Source organism: Mobula birostris, chromosome 24, assembly GCF_030028105.1.
Source record: "Mobula birostris isolate sMobBir1 chromosome 24, sMobBir1.hap1, whole genome shotgun sequence".
Classification (NCBI taxonomy): domain Eukaryota; kingdom Metazoa; phylum Chordata; class Chondrichthyes; order Myliobatiformes; family Myliobatidae; genus Mobula; species Mobula birostris.
In genome coordinates, this window is record NC_092393.1 from 20873957 (window position 1) to 20889723 (window position 15767).

The window sequence follows — 15767 nt, forward strand, 5'->3', positions numbered from 1 at the left end:
ATTAATTTTTGTAACTAATGGCAACTTTTAAGTCTTACACTGTACATAGAACATAGAATAGTACAGCACAGTACAGTACAGGCTCTTCGGCCCACAATGTTGTGCCAACCCTCAAACCCTGCCTCCCATATAAGCCCCCTACTTAAATTCCTCCATATACCTGTCCAGTTGTCTCTTAAACTTAACTAGTATATCTGCCTCCACCACTGACTCAGGCTGTGCATTCCATGCACCAACCACTCTCTGAGTAAAAAAACCTTCCTCTAATATCCCCCTTGAACTTCCCACCCTTTACCTTAAAGCCATGTCCTCTTGTATTGAGCGGTGGTGCCCTGGGGAAGAGGCGCGGGCTATCCACTCTATCTGTTCCTCTTATTATCTTGTATACCTCTATCATGTCTCCTCTCATCCTCCTTCTCTTCAAAGAGTAAAGCCCTAGCTTCCTTAATCTCTGATCATAATGCATACTCTCTAAACCAGGCAGCATCCTGGTAAATCTCCGCTGTACCCTTTCCAATGCTTCCACATCCTTCCTATAGTGAGGTGAGCAGAATGGACACAATACTCCAAGTGTGGCCTAACCAGAGTTTTATAGAGCTGCATCATTACATCGCGAGTCTTAAACTCTATCCCTTGACTTATGAAAGCTAACACCCCATAAGCTTTCTTAACTACCCTATCCACCTGTGAGGCAACTTTCAGGGATCTGTGGACATGTACCCCCAGATCCCTCTTCTCCACACTACCAAGTATCCTGCCATTTACTTTGTACTCTGCCTTGGAGTTTGTCCTTCCAAAGTGTACCACCTCACACTTCTCCAGGTTGAACTCCATCTGCCACTTCCCAGCCCACTTCTGCATCCTGTCAATGTCTCTCTGCAATCTTTGACAATCCTCTACACTATCTACAACACCACCAACCTTTGTGTTGTCTGCAAACTTGCCAACCCACCCTTCTACCCGCACATCCAGGTTGTTAATATAAATCACGAAAAGTAGAGATCCCAGAACAGATCCTTGTTCGACACCACTAGTCACAATCCTCCAATCTGAATGTACTCCCTCCACCACCACCCTCTGCCTTCTGCAGGCAAGCCAATTCTGAATCCACCTGGCCAAACTTCCCTGGATCCCATGCATTCTGACTTTCTGAATAAGCCTACCGTGTGGTGTATGATGAAGAAATCATGGCTGGCTGGACAGCAGACGACTCCAATCTGAACACAACATGTCTGTTCTGTGGCAACTTGTTCCTTCCTTTCTTGGGGATTGAAATCAAAGACCTGTGAGGGCCTGGCAGTGGTGTGCAGCTGCCTTCAGCAAGGTGCATCCAGATTCCTTCTGATCAATGGCACGGGATCAGTGAGTCCTTCCCCTTGGACCAGCCGATAGCCAGAAGCATCAGTGGGTGTGGCTGTGTGCCTGACAAGCCTGATACACAGCGGCACATCTCCACCGTTCTAACAGGCAGCCTGCCCACTCACTTGAATCATTCAACGGATCTATTGGGCTTGGAGTGGCTACTAAGCCATCCTGAGCCCATAACAGTGCTGTACCTGAGCCCCTTAATGCTGTGGAAGGAACTGGAGAGTTTGCTTGAGAATGAAGGGGACCAAGTGATATCCATGGCAACGCTTGTGGATCACCATCCCATAGTATTCTGGAACTTGGTGTGGTATTTCTGTCACATTGATCTGCCCACCAACTTGCCTGGACTTGTTCTCTACTCTGTAGCTGCAAAACACCAAATTTCATGGCATACGTCGGTGGTAATAAACCTGATTCTGATTCTGAGGTTCAAGGTGTGAGGGGAAAGATGTAATAGGGAACTGAGGTGCAAGTTCTTCTGATAGGGGTCTGTGTGTCTGGTGTATGGATGAAGGTTCCAAAGGAGGTGGTTGATCGAGATGTGGCAACTTGTAAAAGAAATTTGGGCACGTACGTGGATAGGAAAGGTTTAGAGGAATATGAGTGAAACGTGAGCAATTGAGATGACCTCAGTGGGCATCTTGGTTGGTATGGATGCATTGGGCTGAAGGGTCTACTTCTGTGTTATATAAATCTAAACCTTTAAGATTATTCAGTGATTTGTTCTAGTCAATGTCTTTTAAAGAAATAAAAATTCATGTGTCTGAATGGCCTTTGATCTCTTTGGTCATCTGTTTAGTTGACCAGAAACGTGTTTGGATTTCCTAATTCTAAATGTGTGACATCACACTTATTTACTCAGGGGATACCCTCCACTCAAAGAGTGTACTCCCCTAATCTCCAGGGTTAATTTGTAACCTCTTAGTCTGGTCTTCTTGACTTCTTTATATTTCCATATCATCTTTGAAATTACAAATATCTATCAAGTCATTTCTTTTAGCCTTGTCATTTAGCATGGACCATTAACCCTTCATCCAGTTTTACCAAGAATAGAAATGCAAAAGAAAAAAACCTCTTTATTGTATTTACAATCAACAGGCTTCAAAAAATGCGGAGCAAATGTATTCAGAAAAAAAATTAACCTTTATTAAAAGTTCAATGCTTTCTTAATTGGGAAGATTTTTGCTCTTTTTTCTCTGTAGCACTGGAGGCATTTACCTAAGTGATGATTATAAATTGGGTCTAATGTTATGCTCTCACAATTAACTGTAAAGCTGAAGTGTCAATTATTCATTAAATGGCTTTAGTCTTTTGCTTTTTTTTAGGATTTCTTGGTGACAGCGCAAGATATATTTAAATTAGAAAAAATTGAGTTTGGAGGGATGCGGGGCAAGTCGTTAAGCCAGCAGGTGGCGCAAATGTATGAGGAATTCCAGGAAACGTACAAAGTGTTCACAGATCATACCTACGACTGTTTGGATCCTGCTAACAAGGTAGGAAAGTATCAGGTTTTACATCACTTACCAGATTAGCAGCACATTTATTAGTGTCCCAAAATATATATGTATTCCATAAGGGAGACACAAGATACTGCAGATGCTTGAAATTTGGAGCAACATACCAAATGCTGGAGGAACTCAGCAGATGAGCAGCATCCTCAGAGGAAAATGAGCAGTTGACTGATGAAAATGACAGTTGACTGATCTCGGCCAAATTGTTGACTGTTCATTTACTCCCATAGATGTTTTGTTGCCTTCTGAGTTCCTTCACCATTTTGTGTGTGTTGTTGGGAAAGGGCAGATGATAAGATAATTTATAATACTGATTTGGTGTTTTTAAAAAGGAAGCTCAGGACTGTAAATTAAGTTTTTAGGAATATATAATCTAAAATTTAACTCTAGTCAGCAGGGCTAAATGTACAATATGTTCATGAAAGAGCACTGAATTCTGCTTCTGAAACTTGCTCTAGAATGCACTAACTTGATCAGTTTTTTGATCAGGTTTTTTTTTATTAAACTTTCAGAATAACACTTAAACCTTGGAAAATTCTACTTAAAGTAAACAAAACTGAGGCACAGCCACACACAAAGCACAAGCTTTGGCAGGGGCCAGTTTACAAACTCTACAGTTGTTAATTAGTCATTGTGGAGAGGTTCACTATTCAGATAACCACCGTGCAGTGCGTGAAAATAAAATAAAACAGCAGATTCTGGAAATATGAAATAACAGCAGAGAAATCCAGATAAAACTCAGTAGGTCAGGCAACATTTGTGGGAAGAGAAACTTAACTTTTCAGGCCTGGATCATTATTTTAACTGTCTACAAATGCTGCCTCACCTGCTGAAAATTTCCAGCAGTTTCTCACTAATTGACCCCCCCCCCCATACAGTGTCTGTGCACTTGGGTTATAAAGATAGGCCATGCAGTGCATTGCTGCAGATCACTACTCATTCATATCAAGGATAACAGTTTGCATATACCTTTAAGCATCAGCTCCTGTTGTCATAGCTCTTTTTTTGGGCTAAAATTTCTCAAGTGATCAACATTCAATTTAAATTCTTTGATCTCCAATATCTCAGATTTGGATTCAGATTCATTGAAGCTTACAGCAAAATATGACCATATATACAAGCACTGCAATGTTAGGACCTTAGCCCCACCATGTCAATGCTGACCATTAATTTCCCATCTACACTAACTTTATTTACTAGCCCTAGGTCTGTAGCATTTTATGCCCTCATGTTTTACTCCAGGGTGTCACTCAACTCACGTTTCTATGATTGTTAGTTTTTGTTGTAGTACTTATTTCCCTCAGCTTAGGTGCTGCCTGATCCATATATGTATCAGCTATTGACTTATCCCATTACACTTTCTGTAAACATGACATCATTTGATGCTGAGATACATCTTGGGATGCACTGGGACACATCCTCAGTGACGGTACCTGGGGTCGTTGGATGTTTCGGGTCTTTCAACATTAGACACTTTCGCCCAGCCGACCCAGTCAGGGTTGATCAGGCTCTGGCTTATAGCCCAGCAGCATTGGTCCACAGGTCACACATCTTGATCCATAGCCATCTGGAGGCTTAATCAGTGGCCTCTGATATGGTCCTGATGGCTCACTTCTTTGCAGCCCCTGTAATGCCAAGGATAGAGTAGGTTCTGCAGAGCAAGCAGCTAGCAAAACCTCAACACCCCATCTCTATAGGCTTGCTTCGTGCCCTTCACCCCTGACTCTAGTACTATTCTACTAACTCCCAGTACTTGGGTTTCTTGTGCTCAAACGCCCAAATCCCTGCCACATTTTGTCCAACTCGTACCAATTCTCATTCTCCTGTCATTGCAGTGTGTATTAACTTACATTGGTACTCGCTTCAGCAATGTTTTAATTATTAAAGCGATTATTTTGATTCAAATCCCTCTGACTTCATCGCTTTCTAGTTTTTTTTGAGTTCCATTATTTTCTGAGATCAATGGGTTCTGGCCTTTGGATCTGTCTTAAATTTAATTGCTCCAACATTGTCAGCTATAGTTTTAGCTGCTGTTGTCTCCTTCAACTTCTCCACCTATCTGTCTGTTCCTGCTTTAAGAAAAACAAACCATTTTAGTCAAGTTTTTGGTTATATGTGCTAACAGTTCCTTCAGTGATCTTGTGTTAGATCTTGTTGAGGATAGTCCTGCAAGATGCCTCAGAACCACTTTCTGCATAGGAAGTGCTATTTAACTGCAAGCTATTGATAAGGGTGGAGACTTTGACCAAGAGATCTCTTACAGATTCAAATTGTTAAAAACGTTTTTCTTCCCTGTTGATATTGTTGACTATTGTTGTTTTCTGCAAGCAGTCCTGTGAGTGAACCAAATCTGACTTGCCATGCTGTTCAGCAGGAATACATTAAAAATATTAGAAGGAAGGTTTTCATAATGAGTTATTAAGATTTTCTTTTCATACACAGGAATTTGAAGCAGATTTTTTGAATTACAAGCAAAAAATTGAGGATATTGATCGACGGTTGGCAGCCATTTTCTGTCAGGCTTTCGATGATGCCTTTGGTTTGGAGCATGCATTGAAGGTCTGTATGGCTTGCTTCAAAGTTGAACCATTTACTGATGTGAAAACATGAAGTCTAAATTCTTCTTTGACAGTAGCATGTGACAGATTTTAATGGAGTATTGAGGTAAAACAAAAGATTCTGCAGTTGCTGGAAACTTTGAACAACACACACACACACACACACACACACACACACACACACACACACACACACAGACACACACACACATACACACAGACACACAGAGACTCACTCACTCACTCCACAAGTCAGGCAGCATCTGTGGAAGGGAATGAACAGTTGATATTTCAGGCTGAGACCCTCAATCAGAACTGGAAAGGAAGGGGGAAGCCAGAATAAGGTGGTAGGGGAGTAAAGGGAGAAGGAATCTGGCAGTTGATAGGTGAAACCAGGTGAGGGAGAAGATAGATGAAGTAAGAAGCTGGGAGGATGGATAAAGTAAGAAGAGGTAAAGGTATGAAGAAAAGGGAATCTGATTGGGAAGGACAGTGGACCATGGCAGAAAGGGAAGAAGGTGTGGGTACCAGAGGAAGGTGCTGGGCAGGTGAGGAGAAGAGAAGGGTTGAGAAGGGAACTAGAATGGGGAATAGAAAAAGAGAGGAGGGAGAGGGAGGAGAAATTACCAGAAGTCATGCTATCAGGTTGGTGGCTACCCAGATGGAATAGAAAGTGTTGCTCCTCCCTCCAACTCGCCATGGCAGGTGAGGAAGCCATGGGCTGGCATGTGTGAATGGGAAGTTGAATTGAAATGGGTGGCCAGCCCACTGGGTAGTTCCGCCTTTCGCAGTGGACAGAGCGAGTGTACTTGACAAAGAAGTCCTCCTTTCTACGTTCATCTCACTGACGTAGAGGTGGCCACACTCGGAGTATTAGCATAGTTGCTGACTTGCTACAGTCCTTTTTGTAGGCTGGAGCAAGACAAATTTGTACCTCAACGAATCTACTTGAATTACACAAGCTCTGAATATTTGATCTCGTTCTGGAGAGTCAATTGAATGAAGGTTTGACTTTAAAGACATTCCTTGAGGGCTTTTTGCCATCCTGATTTCTGTTATATAGATTGGATGGTCCACTTTATGTTGGTGGTAATATAATTTAATGGTACAGAAATGTTCTTGGTGGTGTTCCTAAATGGCAAATACCCTGTAGTCCGTTCACTATCAATAATTCTCAGTTTTTGTGGTAACATATGACATTTTTTAGAGACTTTAGAAATTCTTAGCAAAACAATGTTCCTTTTTTTGACTCTGACTGTAACCACTGAAGAACATAACTTACTCTAATTCAGATCAGGAATAATTCAAAATAATCATAAATCTGTTAAGTACTTTCTGATTCTGAAGCCTAGAGCTTCCACTGTGGTTACATCTTGAACTTGTGCCCATCAAGATGAGAGTTTATGCCCAAGAATTCTATCTATCTCATCAGAACACACCCATATTTAATATGGCTGGGCTCAATGAATATGACAAGAATTGACAAAAAACACCAAAATAGTACCACATATTAAGAATTGTTATGTGCCCTAATTATTATGCTTTCCTCTGCTATAAATGCAGGAGGAATGTGAGTTCTAAATTTTGTTAACAGCTTCTAGTGGGGACTCTCCATACACTCAGTGTTTTTGGAAATACAGATTAAGAGTTGTCGCCATTAAGTCTACTTGGGTCAATTCACAGTGGATCAGGATTAGCTTATAGAATTAACCATGCTGGACTGACTGTTCTTAAGCCATTTCAATAGATTCTCTCACCTTAAGCTTCTTTATTACGCCACTGCAGCCATGAGCAGTATTTAATGTTTGATCAGTATTTTCAGCATTTAAGACCATAAGATATAGGAGCAGAAGTAGGCCATTTGGCCCATCGAGTCTGCTGTGCCATTCAATCACAGGCTGATCCACTTCATCCAGTCATCCCCACTCCCCTGCTTTCACCCCGTACCCTTTGATACCCTGGCTAATCAGGAACCTATCTATCTCTGCCTTAAGTACACCCAATGACTTGGCCTCCACAGCCGCTCGTGGCAACAAAATCCACAGATTTACCACCCTCTGACTAAAGTAATTTCTTTGTATCTCAATTCTAAAAGGGCGTGCCCTTTAGAGATGCATTATTGTTGCAGTTGATACAAATTGTGGAATAAAGATAAATGTACAGGCAGAATCAACATAGAATGCATTCTAAGATGTTTCCTTTTTCTCAACAGTTACTGGAAATGTTTGGCAGCCTCCTTGAACGGCCCGTAATAGCAGCTGCCGCTTGTGATAAATACTCTCGCCTCATGGTGATGTTCATTAAGGACCTGGATGATGCTAAACACATTTATAACAAGCACATGCAAGAAGTAGAATTAGGTATAGATTCATTTTAATAAATTGCAGCTGTAAAAAAATTAAGTCTTGGGGTGACAGAGAAATTATAATTAGAGTATGAAATTGTACTTGTTATACCATTTCTAAAATAGCTGTTCTCTCCTGTCTCTGTCTCTTGCCCTAACCCATGCTCATGCTCAGACCATTGTTCACTCAGTTTGCTACTTTTTAAAATTTAAACTAACATCCCCCATCACCGGATTGCTTTTTGGTCTATGCACTTATACGTACTGTTTTGTGTATCATGTACCTGTTTCCAGTTTCCATCCTCTCGCATTTGAAGACGCATGATGATTCTTCGTAGTTACTTGATAATGTATTGCCTTTTGTTTTCTTCTTAATCTGTAATAGCTTCCAAGATCGGTTTTGTATTTCTCATTGGGGACATCAGCAAGTGTGCCTGTACTGGGAACCATGGGTTCAAACAGCCTTCACCATCCATCTCTGTTTGTTCCACTTTAACTCACCAGCATTGTGTCTCATTCTACTGTGAGGTAAAGCACATCAGAGAGTGCTTGTTGAATACTTTCTCTTATTAACTTAAGCAAACCTATAGAAAAGTATGCAAAATCGTAGTAAGTTGTTCAGCAAGCAGTGGTTCAGAGGGATGTGGTCAGTCTTTGGTTATTCACATGAATGGAGAAAGATGTTTGGAAAAGTATTACAGTATCTGGCACCAGGTAATAACTTCCATCTCAGTAACTCAATATTATATAGTGATGGCTTATGAAATTAAAGCTTAGGGATCTGTGATTAAATTATGCTATGAAAATTAGTTCTGAGTTTAAATCTTAGTGGGCTACACACATAATGTCCTAATAATCTTTGAAGTATTGTGGAATACTGGGCTCTGCTGGTAAGTCAAAATCAGCATTGCAACAATCAAACCTGTTTGGTGCAATGTTATCTAAATATGTTATGTTATCAGATGCAAGGTGATTTTAGAGTCATGGAGCAATACAGCACGTTCAGTGGAACCAGTCGGTGCCCATCACAATCTCCACCTAGCTAGTCACAATTTCCTTTCTGCTCTGTGCAATCCACTTTCCACAGGATCGTTCTCTACATGACTCCCTTGTCCGCTTATCTCTTCCCACTGATATCTCTCCTGGCACTTATCCCTGCAAGCATGACAAGTGCTACACCTGCCTCTACATCTCATCTCTCACCACCTGTCAGGGTCCTAAACAGTCCTTCTAGGTGATGTGACACTTCATCTAGTGTTCCTGGTGCGACATCCTCTACATCAGTGACACCCAATGTGGATCAGGGGACTGCCTTGTCGAGCACCTTTTCTCCATTTGCCGCTAAAAGCAGGATTTCTTGGTAGACACCATTTTAATTCGACTTCCCATTCCCATTCCGACATTTCAGTCCATGGTCTCCTCAGCTGCCATGGTGATGCATATTCAGGTTGGAGGAACATGTTCCATTTGGGTAGCCACCAAACTGATGGCATGAACATCAATTCCCTGTGTTCCATTAATTTCACCACCTTCTGCTTCTCTTTTTCTAATCCTCATTCTTGTTCCCCTTTTACCCCTTCTCCTCATCTGCCATTGCGTTCCTCTGGTGCCCTTCCTCTTTCCCTTTCTGCCATGGTCCACTGTCTTCTTGAATCAATTTCCCCTTTCTTCAGTTTCTTACCTCTTCCACCTATCACCCCCAGCTTCTTACTTCATCCCCCCCCCTCACCTTGCCCACTCACTTTCCTCCTCATCTGGTTTCTCCTATCATCTGCCAGTTTGTCCTCCTTCCCCTCCATCCACCACCTTATTCTGCCTCCTGCCCCTTTCCCTTCTGGTCCTGATGAAGGATCTTGGCCTAAAACTTCAACTGTTTCTTTCCTCCATAAATGCTGTCTGACTTGCTGAGTTCTTCCATTTTTTGTGTGTTTCTCGAATTTCGGAATCTGTAGAATCTCTTGTTTTCACCCCATATCTCTCTAAGCCCCAATCGTCTACTTGCATATCTGAGTGCTTCTTAAATGATACTATTGTACCTGTCTCAACCATTTCTTCTAGCAGTGCATTCAATATGCTCAGCCATATCTGGGTGAAGAATTGATGCTCCAGTGCCTTTGAAAATTTTTCCCTCTGACCCTAAAGCTGTGCTCACTAACCCAGGCTTTCAAGTCATGGCACCATCCCCATAAATCTGTTCTGCACTCTTGAAAGTTGAAGCATGTCTTTCCAAAAATTTGTACATAATATTCTAAGTTCAGCCTCACCAATGACTTTTACAATGCAGTGTAATATCCAGTTCCTATATTAAATGTTCTGACTGACAGCCAGCATGCTAAACACCTTTTTCATCACCTTGTCTACCTGTGACACCACTTTCAACAAATTATCCTCTTGTACTCCAAGGTCTCTCTGTCCCATAATCCTCCTTCGCACTCTAGTGATCATAAATAATTTGGATTTATGTTCTACTGTGGTTTGACTATCCAAAATGCATCACCTCACACATGCTAAGAGGATGCAGGGTGACTTGGATAGGTTGGGTGAGTGGGCAAATTCATGGCAGATGCAATTTAATGTGGATAAATGTGAAGTTATCCACTTTGGTGGCAAAAATAGGAAAACAGATTATTATCTGAATGGTGGCCGATTAGGAAAAGGGGAGGTGCAACGAGACCTGGGTGTCATTATACACCAATCATTGAAAGTGGGCATGCAGGTACAGCAGGCGGTGAAAAAGGCGAATGGTATGCTGGCATTTATAGTGAGAGGATTCGAGTACAGGAGCAGGGAGGTACTACTGCAGTTGTACAAGGCCTTGGTGAGACCACACCTGGAGTATTGTGTGCAGTTTTGGTCCCCTAATCTGAGGAAAGACATCCTTGCCATAGAGGGAGTACAAAGAAGGTTCACCAGATTGATTCCTGGGATGGCAGGACTTTCATATGAAGAAAGACTGGATGAACTGGGCTTGTACTCATTGGAATTTAGAAGATTGAGGGGGGATCTGATTGAAACGTATAAGATCCTAAAGGGATTGGACAGGCTAGATGCAGGAAGATTGTTCCCGATGTTGGGGAAGTCTAGAACGAGGGGTCACAGTTTGAGGATAGAGGGGAAGCCTTTTAGGACCGGGATTAGGAAAAATTCTTCACACAGAGAGTGGTGAATCTGTGGAATTCTCTGCCACAGGAAACAGTTGAGGCCAGTTCATTGATTATATTTAAGAGGGAGTTAGATATGGCCCTTGTGGCTACGGGGGTCAGGGGGTATGGAGGGAAGGCTGGGGCGGGGTTCTGAGTTGGATGATCAGCCATGATCATAATAAATGGCGGTGCAGGCTCGAAGGGCCGAATAGCCTACTCCTGCACCTATTTTCTATGTTTCTATGTTTCTATATTGGTATTAAAATCCACTTGCCACTCTTCAGCCCACTTTCCTAACTGTTCAAGATACTCCTGTAATCTACAGTAGCCTTCTTCATTATTAACTTCACCTTGTAATTTCATGTTATACACAAACTTCCCACTCAAGCCTTGAGCATTCACATCAGATCATTTAAGTAAATAATGAGTAACAATGGTTCATCACCAACCCCTACTCAGACCACTAGTCACAGCTTCCATTCTGAGAAATGGTCTTCAACCTCCACCCTCTGCTTCATACCTCTGTGACAATTTTGAATCCACATAACTAGGCTCTCCCTTGATTTTACAGGACTTAAAGTCTTCCATGTAGGACATTGTTGAAAGGCTTACTGAAGTCCAAATAGACAACATCCACTTTCTTACCCTCATCTGCCCTTTTGGTTACTGCTTCAAATAATAATCTAAGACGTCCGTCAAATGTGACCTCCCACACATAAAGCCATGCTGACTCCTAATGTGACTCTGTACAATGAAAGGCTGGTAAATCCTGTCCCTTAGAATTCCCTCCAGTAACTTCCCTGCTACTGATGTCAGGCTGACTGGCCTGTAGTTCCCTGGCTTGTCCTTGCTACCATTCTTAAGTGATGGAATAATGTTAGCCATTTTCCAGTGTTTGAGAATTTTACCAGTGGTTGATGATGAAGCTTATATCTTCATAAGGTCCTCTGTATTTTTATATTTAGTCTCCCACGGTCTGAGGATGCTCTTGTTCATATACTGGGGATTTATACACCTCAATGAGCTATAAGGCTGTAGCTACCTCCTCCCTGGTAATATAAAAACTTCTCCACTTTCTGTCTTACCTCTTGAGTAACTTTTCCTCAATAAACACTGAGGAGAAATATTCTTAAAAAAATCACACCTGTAGCTCGAGACATTAGGCAATGCTTCTAATTTCTAAAGTTCAAAGCTCAAAGGACCTTCTCCCTACCAAGCATCCTTTTTAATACTATTTTCTAAACCTTTCTTGCCAAATTCATCTCGTATTTCCTTTTTGTCTTTCTGATTTCTCTCTTTTTATTGTCTTCAAGGGATTCTCTTATACCTGACCCCCTAAACCCAATGTACACCTCCTTTTTCTTGACCAGGGCCTCAAGATATCTCATCAGCCAGGGTTCTCACAACTTGCTAGACTTACCTTTCACCCTGGACCCCTGATATCACACTCTTCAAAGCCTATCACTTGCCATTCTTTCCTTTCTCTTCAGTCTCAGTCAATCAGCCTCTGTTAGTTCCTGACTAATTCCCCCACAATTAACCCTGCTCTAGTTTAGGACTCTAAATTGTGGACCAGGTTATTAGATGGATTATCATCCCAATTATTCTTTTCTATTGTCTAGATATATTGTGTCCAATCATACATTTGTATCTGTGATGTTAGCTTTTTTCATATTGTGCTGTTGAGACTTATTTTTAACTCAGCTAAACAATTCCACTTCTCTATAAATTCCTTGCACATCAGAAGCAAAGACACTGTTTTGCATGTGTTTATAAAACAAAAAAAAAATTGCAGCTATTGCAGACATTACCAGCCACCAGTTCTTCTCCCAAACCCTCTTGCCCAAACTGATTTGATTGCTGACAACAGGAATTCTGCAGATGCTGGAAATTCAAGCAACACACATCAAAGTTGCTGGTGAACGCAGCAGGCCAGGCAGCATCTCTAGGAAGAGGTACAGTCGACGTTTCAGGCCGAGCCCCTTCGTCAGGACTAACTGAAGGAAGAGTTAGTAAGAGATTTGAGAGGGGGAGGGGGAGATCCAAAATGATAGGAGAAGAGAGGAGGGGGAGGGATGGAGCCAAGAGCTGGACAGGTGATTGGCAAAAGGGGATACGAGAGGATCATGGGACAGGAGGCCCAGGGAGAAAGACAAGGGGTCAGGGGGAACCAGAGGACGAGCAAGGGGTATGGTCAGAGGGACAGACGAAGAAAAAGAGTGAGAGAAAGAATGTGTGTATAAAAATAAATAATGGGTGGGGTATGAGGGGGAGGTGGGGCATTAGCGGAAGTTAGAGAAGTCAATGTTCATGCCATCAGGTTGGAGGTTACCCAGATGGAATATAAGGTGTTGTTCCTCCAACCTGAGTGTGGCTTCATCTTTACAGTAGAGGAGGTCGTGGATAGACATGTCAGAATGGGAATGGGATGTGGAATTAAAATGTGTGGCCACTGGGCGATCCTGCTTCCTCTGGCGGACAGAGCGTAGGTGTTCAGCAAACTGGTCTCCCAGTCTGCGTCGGGTCTCGCCAATATATAGAAGGCCACACCGGGAGCACCGGACGCAGTATATCACCCCAGCCGACTCACAGGTGAAGTGTCGCATCACCTGGAGGGACTGTTTAGGGCCCTGAATGGTGGTAAGGGAGGAAGTGTAAGGGCACGTGTAGCACTTGTTCTGCTTACAAGGATAAGTGCCAGGAGGGAGATCAGTGGGGAGGGATGGGGGGGACGAATGGACAAGGGAGTCGTGTAGGGAGCGATCCCTGCGGAAAGCAGGGGGGGGGAGGGAAAGATGTCCTTAGTGGTGGGATCCCATTGGAGGTGGCGGAAGTTACGGAGAATAATATGTTGGACCCGGAGGCTGGTGGACCAGGGGAACCCTATTCCTAGTGGGGTGGCGGGAGGATGGAGTGAGAGCAGATGTGTGTGAAATGGGGGAGATGCATTTGAGAGCAGAGTTGATGGTGGAGGAAGGAAAGCCCCTTTCTTTAAAAGAGGAGGACATCTCCTTTGTCCTGGAATGAAAAGCCTCATCCTGAGAGCAGATGAGGCGGAGACGGAGGAATTGCGAGAAGGAGTGGCATTTTTGCAAGAGATAGGGTGAGAAGAGGAATAGTCCAGATAGCTGTGAGAGTCAGTAGGCTTATAGTAGACATCAGTAGATAAGCTGTCTCCAGAGATAGAGATAGAGACAGAAAGATCTAGAAAGGGGAGGGAGGTGTCGGAAATGGACCAGGTAAACTTGAGGGCAGGGTGAAAGTTGGAGGCAAAGTTAATAAAGTCAATGAGCTCAGCATGCATGCAGGAAGCAGCACCAATGCAGTCGTCGATGTAGCGAAGGAAAAGTGGGGGACAGATACCAGAATAAGTACGGAACATAGATTGTTCCACAAAGTCAACAAAAAGGCAGGCATAGCTAGGACCCATACGGGTGCCCATAGCTACACCTTTAGTTTTGAGGAAGTGGGAGGAGTCAGAGGAGAAATTATTAAGAGTAAGGACTAATTCCGCTAGACGGAGCAGCATGGTGGTAGAGGGGAACTGATTAGGTTTGAAATCCAAAAAGAAGCAGAGAGCTTTGAGACCTTCCTGATGGGGGATGGATGTATATAGGTACTGGACATCCATGGTGAAAATAAAGCGGTGGGGGCCAGGGAACATAAAATCATCGAAAAGTTTAAGAGCGTGAGAAGTGTCATGAACATAGGTAGGAAGGGATTGAACAAGGGGGGATAAAACCGTGTCGAGGTATGCAGAAACGAGTTCAGTGGGGCAGGAGCAAGCTGAGACAATAGGTCTGCCAGGACAGGCAGGTTTGTGGATCTTGGGTAGGAGGTAGAAACGGGAAGTGCAAGGTGTGGGAACTATAAGGTTGGTAGCAGTGGATGGGAGATCCCCTGAGCGGATAAAGTCGGTGATGGTGTGGGAGACAATGGCCTGGTGCTCCTTAGTGGGGTCACGATCGAGGGGTAAATAAGAGGAGGTATCCGCGAGTTGTCGCTGTGCCTCGGCAAGGTAGAGGTCAGTACGCCAGACTACAACAGCACCCCCCTTATCAGCGGGTTTAATAGTAAGGTTAGGATTAGTGCAGAGCGAGTGGAGAGCAGAGTGTTCGGAAGGAGTGAGGTTGGAATGGGAACAAGATGAGGTGAAGTCAAGACAGTTGATGTCCCATCGGCAGTTAACAATAAGTTGATCCAGAGCAGGCAGAAGACCAGAGCAGGGTGTCCATGAAGAAGAGGAGGGTTGATGACGGGAGAAGGGGTCATCGGTGGGGGTGGAAGAGTCTTTGCCGAAGAAGTAGGCTCGGAGACGAAGACGGCGGAAGAAGAGTTCGTGAATTGAATTGAATTTTCAATTCAATGAACATTGACTTCTCTAACTTCTGCTAATGCCCCACCTCCCCCTTGTACCCCATCCGTTATTTATTTTTATACACACATTCTTTCTCTCACTCTCCGTTTTCTCCCTCTGTCCCTCTGACCATACCCCTTGCCCATCGTCTGGTTCCACCCCCCTTATCTTTCTCCCTGGGCCTCCTGTCCCATGATCCTCTCATATCCCCTTTGCCAATCACCTGTCCAGCTCTTGGCTTCATCCCTCCCCCTCCTGTCTTCTCCTATCATTTTGGATCTCCCCCTCCCACTTTCAAATCCCTTACTAACTCTTCCTTCAGTTAGTCCTGACGAAGAGTCTTGGCCTGAAACGTCGACTGTACCTCTTCCTAGAGATGCTACCTGGCCTGCTGCGTTCACCAGCAACTTTGATGTGTGATTTGATTGCTGGGTCTGTCTATAGGTCCCTGGCTACTCTCTGTTGTCCTTGTCTTCCCCCCCTGCT

The 15767-nt window shown here is 43.4% G+C and overlaps 1 protein-coding gene across 1 annotated transcript in view; it reads left to right on the forward strand.

Moving 5' to 3' along the window:
- dnah9 (dynein, axonemal, heavy chain 9) overlaps nt 1-15767 on the forward strand; it is a 586329-nt gene that overhangs the window by 25662 nt on the left and 544900 nt on the right. Inside the window, exons 7-9 of the mRNA XM_072242702.1 lie at nt 2694-2861; nt 5322-5438; nt 7650-7797. Of these exons, the coding sequence (XP_072098803.1) occupies nt 2694-2861; nt 5322-5438; nt 7650-7797 (433 nt within the window). The remainder of the gene's footprint in view (nt 1-2693; nt 2862-5321; nt 5439-7649; nt 7798-15767) is intronic.